The sequence below is a fragment of the Artibeus jamaicensis genome, unplaced genomic scaffold, assembly GCF_021234435.1.
Source record: "Artibeus jamaicensis isolate MK-2021 breed Jamaican fruit bat unplaced genomic scaffold, CSHL_Jam_final contig_354, whole genome shotgun sequence".
Lineage (NCBI taxonomy): Eukaryota > Metazoa > Chordata > Mammalia > Chiroptera > Phyllostomidae > Artibeus > Artibeus jamaicensis.
Genome location: NW_026521803.1, coordinates 19,605,081 through 19,617,543, shown reverse-complemented (window position 1 = coordinate 19,617,543; position 12,463 = coordinate 19,605,081). Strand labels below are relative to the sequence as shown.

General features: G+C 48.0%; 1 protein-coding gene across 1 annotated transcript in view; it reads right to left on the bottom strand.

Annotated features, from left to right (window-relative positions):
• Window positions 1–2,265, bottom strand: part of MOCOS (molybdenum cofactor sulfurase) — a 53,621-nt gene extending 51,356 nt beyond the window's left edge. Inside the window, exon 1 of the mRNA XM_037154518.2 lies at window positions 2,077–2,265. Within this exon, the coding sequence (XP_037010413.2) occupies window positions 2,077–2,218 (142 nt within the window). The 5' untranslated portion in view covers window positions 2,219–2,265. The remainder of the gene's footprint in view (window positions 1–2,076) is intronic.
• Between the last annotated feature and the right edge of the window lie 10,198 nt (window positions 2,266–12,463).

Below are 12,463 nucleotides of genomic sequence, written 5' to 3'. Positions count from 1 at the left end.
AGGTGATTTTGCCCCACCTAACACTTGGTTAATGCAAGTGTTTGGAACACAGTTAAGGTAGGCCAGGCTGAGCTATGATGTGTGGTAGGGGGATTTAATGTATTTTTGACTTAGGATATTTACAGTTTACGATGTGTTTATCCAGAAGTAACCCCATGGTAAGAGGAGGAACATCTGTAGTGGTAGATGTTAAAGAGGACCTGAAGCCCAGCCCGAAATCCTGGCTGTCACATCCAAATTATACGTTGCAGAGGAAAGGTGCTGCTCTTTAAAGCATAAGAGTGAAACAAGGAGGTGCCCAGGGAACACAGCTGTACTTTCCCAGGGGGGTGTTGAGGGTTCGGCCAATCGTGGTGTGAGGGATCAGAGCTGGAGGGGATTAGGGGACCAAGGTGCTAAAATAATTATGGCCTAGATGATTACAGCTTCTGGGACTTGCTTCAGGAGAATAGGAAACCTCCCTCCCTCCTTCTGCACCTGTGGGTGTTCGTCGTATCTATTTCTGTGGGTGGGAAATCTCCACAATAAAATAGTTCCGAGAGAGAACGTGGAGACAGAGGGACAAGGGCTGCCTCCTGCAGGTGAATGTGCCACTGTGAAGAACGGGGTAAAGCAGCCAACCTGAAGGGGCAATCCTCCTGAAACTCCCCACCTAACCACAGACAGGGGACACCCAAAGAGGAGGCCACAGCCCTCAAAGCCACTCAGAAAGGGTCACTACCTGAAACATAAGGAAATGGTCCAAAGAGCTGGAATCAGCTACCTGATTAATGACCTGTAAATTATGGTTGCTGTTCTGCCACCAGCAGGGAGCAGTCACCAATCACCGTATATCTTGCACTTATTTTTCCCTCAAAATTTTGGGCAAAAAATGCATGCACTCTACATGGGTAGCACTAATTCCATTCTATACGTTTTTCATTCTTCTATTTACGTTTGTGAGTTAAAAGTGTAACTCTAGAAAGTAATAATGATATCCATATGTAAACTAATACCCTGGAATATGGCATCAGTTTTGTTTCTAAATATAAATAAATAAATAAAACTTAAAAATTAAAATGAAAGATATTTTTCCCTGAAAGTTTGGGCCCAAAACGTGCGTGTGCATTATACAAGGGAGCTCATTATACACAGCGAAGTACGGTCATTGTTCATGAAGAAAATAAATGCACTTCAAATCCAGGTGTCCGCACCGTGACCTGCCACTTGAGGACTGTCCCCTCTCTAGGCACGCTGTTCTTAAGGCTCATGGAAGCTCCTCTGTGCGGGGCGGGGGCGGCGGGGCGGGGTGGGGCGGGGCTCCCGCCTTGCATTAATGGGCTGAGAATCGCCACAGGGCCAGATCCAGCTCGATTTCAAAGTTAATTGAACTATTCCACATTTCGGAACTTAGAGTCACTACGTGATCGATCCCCATATTCATGTCCAATGGACAGGCTCACCTTGTACTCAACGCTCAATTTGTTCAATTTACAATTTGCTAATTCTTCGAGTGCCCAGCGAGCTAGAGTTCAGAGACATTGTTTTAAAACGAGAAAAAATGAGGTTTCGAACATAAAAGTTGCTGCTGGTCAGCCCTCTCAGCAGCCCGGAACGCAGTCTTGGGGGCGGGGCGGGCCGGGGCTAGGGGGCGGGTGCTGGGCCCTGCCTCGTGGCCTTAGCCGGGTCGCTCCCGCAGCGCTGATCGCCTACACACCACTGCTGCGTCCAGACGAGCAACAACACAGCCAGGGCCACTGGACATTCTTGCATTTTACAACCCCAGTCCCAGCTGGACCTTTAGAGTCGGCACTCTCGAAGGCAGAATTTTAAGCCCTGTTTGCAGAGGACGAGGGCAGGTAAAAAAAAAAAAGTCTAGGTTGGTCCTATGGCACTGGGAAGTCTCGGGCTGCAGGTGAGACCTCGGGGAGTCATATCCACGAATCGGAGGCGTGAGCACGTCCCTCCAGATCTTCCCATTCAAAATGAGCCCCAAATGAAGTAACATCTTTCCCTTCTGGGGCAGAAAGCTCCTTAGGAACCGCACGCCCCCCACGCTGCCCGGCCAGCCCTGCGCAGGTGCCCCGCGGCTCTCACCTGCCAGGCGGCTGAATTCTCGCGCCCGCAGCTCGCTCAGGCTGAGCGGGCCATAGCTGTAGGCGAGTGGCTGCGTGCTCGAGTGTGAGAACGGAGAAAAAGCCGGCAGTTCGGGCCCCGGCTGCTTCTCCTCTCCAGCCATGACCCAGGCCTGCCTGCCGCGCTGTCCCCGGCCTGGCCGGAGTGAAAGCCGGCCCACACACACTCCGCCTCACCACGCCCGCCCGGGTCACGCCTCCCCGCCCGCAATGACACAGGCCCACGGCCCAGGGGCGGCGCATTTGGAAACCTGCTGAGTTAGCCTGGGCTGCGCCTGCGCGCGCGAGATATTACACAGAGTTTCACTTCTTCTTCTTTTTTAGATTTTGAGGGGGGAGGGAGAAAGAGAGGGAGAAAACACCAATGTGCAAGAGATACATCAACTGGTGGCCTCTCACGCGCCCCCTACTGGGGACCTGGCCAGAGACTCAAGAATGTGCCCTGACTCAGAATCGAACCAGCCACCTCTCACTTCTTTCCTGCCCCCTTTTCCACCTGGGATCGGGGAAGAGAGTGCCCGTTTGTGTTGTTGCTTGGAACAGCTGCCCCACAGAGCCCACTCAGATGCCCCGGAACACTTGGAATGCTAAGTTCTTCTATATCTGTGGTCCCGTGGAGAGACTGGTTGAAGCAACAAATTGCATTTTTCTGCTCTGCATCCTCTGGCAAGCCTCACTGCCCTACTCTCCTGGGTGCAGCTCCTCTCAGCTCCTGGGACCGTCACTCCCCGTGGTGGGACCCTAGTGTGCGGGGCAGGGCGTTTGCAAAGAAGACTCCTCCCGTTGGCGCTCCCTGGACAAGCGTGTGCTCAGCGTTTCTGAGAATGCAGCTGAGCAAAAATGGAGGAAGAAAAAAATTGGGGATTCAAGAGGTTAGTTGATAAAATTTCAACGGCTGCGCACCGTGTGAGCCCAGTAGCTAGGAGGCGACCGGGACGAGAGTGCTGTTCTGTTTCGCCCTTGCGCCTACATCCGGGATGCTGGGGAAGGGGAAGGTGCCGGGCAGAGTAACTCTGTCCCCGGACACCACTGCGTCAAGTAGGGAGGGGCAGGCCAAACCCCTGTTCCGAAAGTGCTGTGCCGGGCCCAGGGGCTGTGGGAGAGGTGCAAGAAATGGGGCCCAGGTATAAAGTAGGGGACCCTCAGATGCTATCCTAGGTACCGGACCCGCCTACGGGAGTCGAGTGAAAGGGACCAGGTACTGGGGATCCTGACGAGGTGCACGATGTGGAATCAAGTGAGGAAAGAATGTCCTAAGTAAGGGATTCAGATGTGGGCTACGTGGGGGAAACCAAGTTTCTTGAACCATACTGTGGTGGTACCAGGTGGAAAGGGCACCCACCTCAAAATAAAAAAAAGAAAAAAAGAAAAAACCTCATCGCATACACTGCAGCCGGGTCCGCGGTGGTTCTGTGCGTGGGCCACATGTGCAGTGGAATGAGAGACGTTAGCATGCCTGTGGCAGAATCCTCTGCCTGAATGAAGAGCGCCCAGAGGACTCTTGACATTTGGTGGCCCATCGCGAGAGCCTTGAAGGACTGTCAACAGCCTTACCGCCCCTGGCCCAGCCCCCCACCTCGCATACCAGGTCTGAAAAAGGGTGCTTTGGGGGCTACCCTCCTAGAGCTGGTATCCGGGCACCCCTGGGCCTCTGTCCCAGCTTCTCTGTCTAATCCCCAGGAAGCCCTGCATCCTGGGGGGCAGGGCGGGGGGTGGTGGTGAAGCTAAGGCAAAGACGGTAACTCTCTCAATGGCACACAGAGTAGATGAGCTTGTACCTGTAAAGTCAGTCCACAGAGCCCAACCAGGTGTATCCAGCAACCTCGGCGGCCACTGTGGTTCTCAGGGCCTGTTTCCCCATCCCTAAATCGGGGAAGGGGCAGGGCTAGCCCCTCCCAAGATCCTGGTTACTGTGTGTGCCCCCAACCCCTCATTTTAATGCTCAACTTCCCAGAGACACTTTCCTCTAGGCCAGGCTTTTCCAGTACTAACTTGCACAAATCACCTGGAAGTTTACTAAAATGCAGATTCTGATTCTTTCAGTTTGGGATGGGGCCTGAGGTTCTGTGTTTCTAACTAACCTGGGTGATGTAGACTCGCGGGTCCATGAACTGCGCTCTGAATGAGGGCCTAGGTCATTTTCCTGGGCAAGTAGGGTACTTATGTAACAAACCCCAAATCCACAGGGTGCCACTTTAGGACAAGCTCACCTAGTGAACAATCTGAATGGGCCAAGTCAGAATTCTAATTTTAAATGTTTAATTGTGGTAAAACATACTATCATAAAATTTACTATCTTAGCCATTTTTAAGCACACAGAGCTCAGTGGTGTTAGGCACCTTCACGCTGATGTGAGGCCAATCTCTAGAACCCTTTCCATCTTGCGACTCCTCCTCTTCCCCTCCGCGGCCTTTGGCAACCACCATTGTTTTCTGTACCTACAAATTTGGCTTCTCTAGGTACCTCTTACAAGTAGAACCATGCCATATATATATATATCTTTTTTGTAATTGCTTTAGTTCATTTAGCGTAATGTCTTCTAGGTTCATCCATGTTGTAGCATGTGACAGGATTTCTCTTCTTTTCAAGCTAATATCTTATTGTTGAGCCACTCTCCCACTAATGAACACTTGGGGGGTTAATTCTGCCTCCTGGCTATTATGACCAACGCTGCCATGAATGTGGATGTACAAATATCTCTCAGTTCTTTTGGGGGGATGCCAGAAATGGGACTGCTGGATTATATAACAATTCTATTTTTAATTTTTGTGGGACTGCCATACTGTTTTCCATAGCTGTACCATTTCACAGTCGCACCAACAAAGTACAAGGAAATCGATTTCTCCAAACTCTTACTCTCTTTCTGTTTGACAGGAACTACCTTACTGGGTGTGAGGTGGCATATCTCACTTTGTTTGATTTTCATTTCCCTAATGTTACTGATGTTGAGCATCTTTTCCTGCACTTAATGGCCATTTGCACATCTTTGGAGAAATGCCTGTTCAAGTTCTTTTCCTATTTTTCCAGTTTTTTTAAATTGTTGAGTTGGACAAGTTCTTAATGCATTTTAGATAACTTCTCATCGGATGTAAGATTTGCAATATTCCCCCATTCTGTCAATTGCCTTTTCACTGTTGTGTCCTTTGATGATAGTACAAAACTCTTGAAAATCATTTAAAAATAATCACTGAGCTACAATTCATTCAAGAAATATCTAAGCCCCTGGCTCTACCCAAAAGGGTGTAAAGATACTGGCCAACAGCCATGTAGGGAAATAAACAACTGAACATCCAGCCATAAGGCCACGTGGGCTGAGTGCCCTACCACGGCTTCAGGATGTGGGTGAGTATTGCGTAAGAGAGGGAGTTACTTCTGACCCAGAGAAGTACCCCAAAGGAGGAAGCCTTCAACTGAGGCCACAGCAGTGAGCCTATGAAAAGGGGGAGACCAACCGTCTCAGCCTGTAATTGGCACCATGATTCCCTGGGCCTCTTCTGCCAGAAAGAGCCTGTCAGGAGTCAGATGGCTTGCTCTCACCCTGCCTGAAGTAGAACCTCCAGCACCCACCAATGAATGTCTTACATGTGTTCATCACTCAATGAGCTCTGGTGTCCTGTGCTAAAGAACAGCCACTGTCTCATCTCACCTAGACCAGCTGCTGGGCCTGGGTCTCAGAAGGGCCTGAGCTGGTCCATGCTTAGGTCCCAGGCAACTAGTTTCTGCACCCAAAGTCTACAGCTTTGTAAGGAAGCAGCTCTTCAGCTCCTACTTACAACCCCGTCTTACTTGAGTTTTCATAGAACCATGAAAACTGTGTGCCCAGGGTCCAGATAGGAGAGTCAGCCCTGTTTTCTACTTCAGATCCCTTCCCCTTAGTGAGGCTTCATCCCTGTCCCAATCCACTGAGCCTGGTTCCATACTCAGAATGGTGTGTCTCCTAGCAATGGGCTCCGTTTATGAGAATCTCCCTATACATAAGTCATTCATTCATGTATTTTCATTCATTCACTCTCTTGGCAAAAGTTCATTGAGTGTCTCTTGAGTTAGGCTGTGCTGGTCAAGGAAGAAAGCGGGGCAGCTTTGGGGGCAGGCTTTGAAAGGCTTTTAAGCCAGGCTTAGCTAAGGGACTGGATTTTTATTCTAAAAAATAAGCAAGTAGATATTGGGACAGAACTGTCTAACAGGCCTGAGCAGGCTGGGTGAGGTTGGGAGAAGTGAGGGCACAGAAACCAGCTACAACCTCTGGCAACTGCCCAACCCTGAATCACTAAAGATGAAAACCAGCCTTGTCAGGGGTATTCATTCAGCATTCACTGGGCAGCTTCTCCCTGCCAGGGACATGGGAATTGCTGGAACACAACCGTCCATAAGGCAGCCTCTGGGCCTGAGAAGCACCCAGGACATGAAGGAGATGGGAGATCACCCCTCTACACTGCAGAGTGCAGCAGAAGGGGCCGTTCAGCAAAGGTTGAAGCTGAGAGGGGTGAAAGCCTCCCCTACTTGGATTTCCAGAGGGTCCTGAAGAAAAGGTGGGGCAGTGGGGAGGGCAGCACCCACGTGCAAAGGCCTGGAGGTACAAAATTCTCAGAAAATCCCAGAAGCAAAACTTCAAAGAGGCAGGAATGCAGGCTGTGGTCTCGTGGGAATGAAGAGTAGGGAATGAGGCCGACCGCAGTGCAGGAAGACTCCAGTGGCTGTGTCAGCCTTGTGTCTGGTGCCCCTGGTGGGTGTGGGGAGGCTGCAGGCAGCACTGACCACCAGAAGCCAGGCAGGAGGCCTGGTGAAGAGCAGTGAGGGCCTGGTCAGAGCCCCAGATGGTGCAGAAGTGATGGAATTCAGCAACAAAGGGCAACTGATGTGATGGGTACTGGCTCAGGGTGACAGGGTGGATGCAGGGAAACAGGAAGCTCTGGCATAGGGAGACAGTGTGAAGCTCAAATCAGGATGTCTCAGTGGAGATTCAGCCCCAGGTCTCAGGAAGGACAGCATTCACAGTTGCAGACACAACTTAGGGGAGTAGTCAACCCAGGAGTTCTGGAGTATTCAGAGAGAGGGCAGAGCCAGGGAGTGTTGTGACATTTAAGGGGCACATACCTCCATGCCCCACCAATGGGAGAGAGGGTACAGAGGTGGGAGAAGAACCAGAAAAAAGTGTCTTGGCAGTACCTAAGGCTGAAAGAAATTAAGATTATTGAACTTGCCAGTTAGGTGGTATCTCAGTGGAGTTAACAGTCCACTGTAATGGCCAGGTCTTAAAAAGTAAGGAACAATAGAGGTGTTCCCACTGGCTTAAGCCCCCAGGCCTCGTGCTCACGGAGGTGGCTGGGGGGTGCAATTATGCTGCATCAAATTTCCCACCCAGTAGTTGGAACGGGAGGTGGGTGTTTCCGAGGAGGCTGCATTTGGCTTGGATAACAAAATTAACTTAGTACTTCCTGCTAGGGGGAAATGAATACCTTCCTAACAATGACAATCTGCTGACCAAGATATTCTGGTAGCTGAGAAATCAGAAGAGGGCCTGCCCAGCAGGAGGTAATGAGAGACAGCAATAGAGTCGGGTTTTTCTCCAAAGCCTGGCAGAGTACAATCTCTGGTAGCAACAACTCAAGGGCAGTGGAAAGAAAGATGAGAAACCCCAGAACACTCCCTCCCCTAGAGTGACAGGAGACCTTTTCTGTGAATAGAAGCCCAAAGGGCAGCTCGGAATCACGACATGGTGGGGAACAAGGCTCCACTGTATCTAAACTTGTAATGTTCAAAACAACAAAACCCCGCCAGTACTAGGCAGAACGCAGAAGAGGTGGGTGGGCCCAGAGCAGGACCTTCCTGAGTGTTTTTCTGGGGGATCGGCTTCTCCCTGTGTTCATTCAGAAGCTCCTCTGGGCCAGGCCGCCTTCTTCTGGGTCCCTTGTGATTGACTCCTTCCTCCTGCTCTTTGCCCCCTGCCCCTTTATGCCACCAAGGCAGGGAAAGGATCGGACAATCATTCTATTTACTGACTGGTGGATTACACCAGAGAATGCTTTCTCCACCAGCCAGCCTTCTATATTGTCAAACTTATCCTTGAATTCACGCTGAGCTAGATGCTGTGGAGAACAAATCTGATGCCCCGATGTTTAGGGTTTAGTAAGACTGTATAGTGTGGGCTTTCGTGTGTTGCCTGCTCTTGATCTTGCTTTGGAAAAACACCGTATGTGGAGCAGCAATGTGGTTGCAGTGCGAAGGACCTTGCCTCCAGCTCTGTAACAGTCTCATGGATGTTGCTACTGCTACATCGGATGGGCATTCCACATGTGGTTTTCTCCTTCCCACCATGATCAGTTCAGGACATTCAGGTCAGAGTAATGCTAGGGACTTGAATGGTATGAGAGAGGAAATGTGTCACCTCAGGGGCTGCTTTCATCCGTGAAGGAGGGCAGCCTTGGAGGAAAGCTGACCCATGGAGAGAGCAAGGCTGAGAGAATCAGAGAAAGGGCAACAGTGCCCCAATCAAACAATACCTGAACTTTGACCTGCCACTGAATTTTTTTCAGTTATGTGAGTCAATAATTCCTCATATCGCTTTGAGACAAACTTTCTTACCACAAAAGGCATCTAATCAACACAGTTTAAGAGATACACAGATAAAAGACAGGAATAAGAAATGCCATAAAAGAAAATGAGAATAAAATACTATGGAATTCAAAGAAAGGAAACAATACTTGAAAAAGGGATTAAGAAAGGCCCTAGGAAGGCAACATGAGCTGAGCTTTCATTGTAAAATAACCACTATCAATTAATAGCACCTATATATATCCAAGCCCTGGGCTAGTGTTTTTCATGTATTGGCTCATTTATTCCTCACAAAAACCCTAAGAGGTGGTTATTTTTTGCAAAATGAGACTAACATTTGTTCTATTTTCCAGAATAAAGCACCTCACTTTCTAGCCGAGCACATGATGACCTGCAATTGTATTTATTTCATTTCCCTGCTTCTCTTGAGATAGGGCCACAATATTAAACTTTGGCCATGGAGAATAAGCAGAACTGTGTGGACTTCCAAGTTTTCTTGAAGCTGGGGGCAAGCCTTTTCCTGCCTTCCTTCTTGGCTACAGAAATCATGGCAAGAGGCCAAGCTGCCCCCCTGGACAGTGAGGAAATCACACACTGATGATCGCGGCAGCAAGGAAAAAAACCTGAGTCCACTGGTCACACTGAGAAGTCTCCCTACCTTGATTCCTTTTGAGAGAGAAAACATCCATCCTGCATACACCAGAAAGAACATTCTGCATCTTCGTCAGACGGAACTACTAATTTTATCTCCATTTACAAAGATGAAGGGTAAAGCTTACACTCAGGTATAGTCAGTGTGAGCCAGGATTCAAACACATTTCTGATTCCTTAAGGCCAGGTTGCATCCCTCATCTAGCCCGCCTTGAGAAATACATAAAATTGATACAAAAGTTGGTGTAGAAGCCCTTGCACTACTGTTTCAGACAGCCCAGGATTTCTCATTTAAGAGAGAGTGATTCTGCCCTTTTATTTCATTCCTGAATTTGCAGTCTCCCTCTAATTCCCACATTCACCCCTTGGCATCAATAACCAACACTGCTTCCCAAGGTTCTTGGGAAGATAGTGATTTGACTCCTTGCTGTCCAAGGTAAACATGTACTCAGAACAGCAGCCCAACCACCTCTCCTACATGTAGGTAAGTTGTATAGGACAGAAGACAACTGCTCAGGCTGGCACTTGGCATCAATCTGAACTTTGTGCTGTGAACCAAGCAGTGAAATGAGATAGCAGGGACAATGGGGAAGGGCAGCTTGCAGATTGTAAAATATTCCTCAGCTCCTCTGGAGCAAAGGTCTAAGAATTCCTTTTTGTTTTAGATATCACAAATGACTACACTATGGTTCAAAGGGTGCTCCGTCAGCAAATTATGACCTGCATGTGTAAAATTACAAGGTGCACTAATAAACTGCCGTTCAGACTGCCCAAGACCTCTGAACACTTACTGAACTACCCAGGTGTCCGAGGAAGATGCTTTAGGACAAACTGGGACAGCTGTCTGTCTATAAACTCAACTAACAACAATAACTAACCATGAACCCAGTTTCTCCAAGACTAGGCCTGCTTTCAGGGAAACTTCAGGGGTTGAGTTCTGTGCTGGAGGGGCTCTAAAGGACTAAGCCCACTGAATCTGCTCTAGAATCCAGCATACATGGGATGAAGAAATCCCTGTGTGCCAATGGGGTTAAAGACCCCCAGCTCCTGCAGCTGATGTCCAAGGAAGTAGTAGTTTGGGGCATCCTGATGTCTGAGGTTGGGCAGCTCGGATATTCACTGCCTTGGTGCGTGCATGCACACACACGCCTGAAAAACAAGTTTATACAGACTCGATCATCCAGAACTACAAATATGACAGCCACTAGCCACATGTGACTACAGAGCACCTAAAATATGGCCAGTCGAAGTTAAGATGGGCTATAAATGTGTAATATGAAGGAGCACCCCCCAAAAATCCTGGAATTTTCTGGAGGGCGACCTCCTTGTAGTATAGGCTTACCCCGCTAGGTGAGTGTTCTAGAAACCCATCTGTATCAGTGTACCTGCTGGCATTGTTGTGAGAGGCTGCATTCAGCTTCAGTTAATTTTTTTTGAAGACTCTTTCAATGCATTTGCCCATTCCATACTGGGTTACTTAGGAGCACACCTGCCAACACTGCACTGAGTGTTCAGCAGTTTTTGACCTAAAATGGCATGACCCCCATGCTCCACCCTCCCTATTAACCTGATGTCATCCCAAATAACCTTTTTTTAGGTTTCCTCGGGTGAAAAAAATCCTAAAAAAAAAAAAAAAAGATTTTGTCAATGTGAAAGATGTGAAACAAAAAACGACAGAAGCACTAAAAGGCATCAACACTGACAAGTGCAAAAATTGTTTCGAGCAGTGGAAAAAACATCTCGATAGGTGTAATGCATCAAATGGAGAGGACTTTGAAGGTGACTGAAGTTTAAACATGTAAGAACACACAATTTTTTACAAATAAATTCTGGGGTTTTTTTGGGTCCCCCCTGTATATGCACTTTATATTGTCAAAAATATAATTAAAATATAAACAAATATAAGAAAAAATCTTTTACAGTGATATGCTGAAATGTCTCCTTTGGATATATTGGGTTAAAACAAATATGTCATTAAAATAAATTTTACCTAGGAGGTGTAGGTAGATACACTGTGCCTCCTCATACAACCAAAAGAAGGACAACAACAAATTTAAAAACAAAAGATAACCAGAATGGACAGAAAATTGAACTGTATGGCACTCCAACAACCAAAGAGTTAAAGAAGAAACATTCATCCAGACCCATAGGAGGGGCGGACAGGACTCGTGGCAAGGTAGCAGCTGGGGGACCAGTCAAGGGGGCAGCTGGTGGAGCGGATGGTCCAACATTCCCATGCAGATAAACCAGGAGGAACAACTGGGGAGCAACCCAGGGTCCCAGCACAGGGAAATAAAGTCTCAAAGCCTTTGACTAAAAACACCTGTGGGGGTTGAGGCAGTAGTGGGAGAAACTCTCAGCCTCACAGGAGAGTTCATTGGAGAGATCCACAGGGTCCTAGAACACACACAAACCTACCTACTCTGGAATCAGCACCAGAAGGGCCCAATTTGATTGTGGGTAGTGGGAGAAGTGACTGAAAACTGGCAGAGAGTGGAGCAAACAGCACTGTTCTTGCTAACCCCTCCCCACATACAGTGTCACAACACAGCCATGCGGCTTGCCAGCCCTGGTGAACACCTAGGGCTCTGTTGCTTACTATATAACAGGCCCTTGAGACCAAAAAAAAAAAACAACTAAATGACAAAGAGCCAACCTATCAGATGCACAGTTCAAAACACTGGTTATCAGGATGTTCCCGTAACTCACTGGGTACTTCAACAGCATAAAAAAGACCCAGGCAGCAACGAAGGTCACGTGTTAAATACAGAAAAATCTACAGGTAACCAACAGTGATGGGAAGGAAACCAGAACTCAAATCAAGGATCTGGAGCAGAAGGAAGAAACATTCAACCAGAACAGAATAAAGAAACAAGAATTCAAAAAAATGAGGAGAGGCTTAGAAACCTCCAGGACATCTTTAAATGTTCCAACATCTGAATCATAGGGGTGCCAGAAGAAGAATAGGAAGACCAAGAAATTGAAAACTTATTTGAAAAAATAATGAAGGAGAACTTCCCCAATCTGGCAAAAGAAATAGACTTCCAGGAAGTCCAGGAAGCTCAGAGAGTCCCAAAGAAATTGGACCCAAGGAGGAACAAACCAAGGCACATCATCATTACATTAGCCAAGGTTAAAATGAAGCA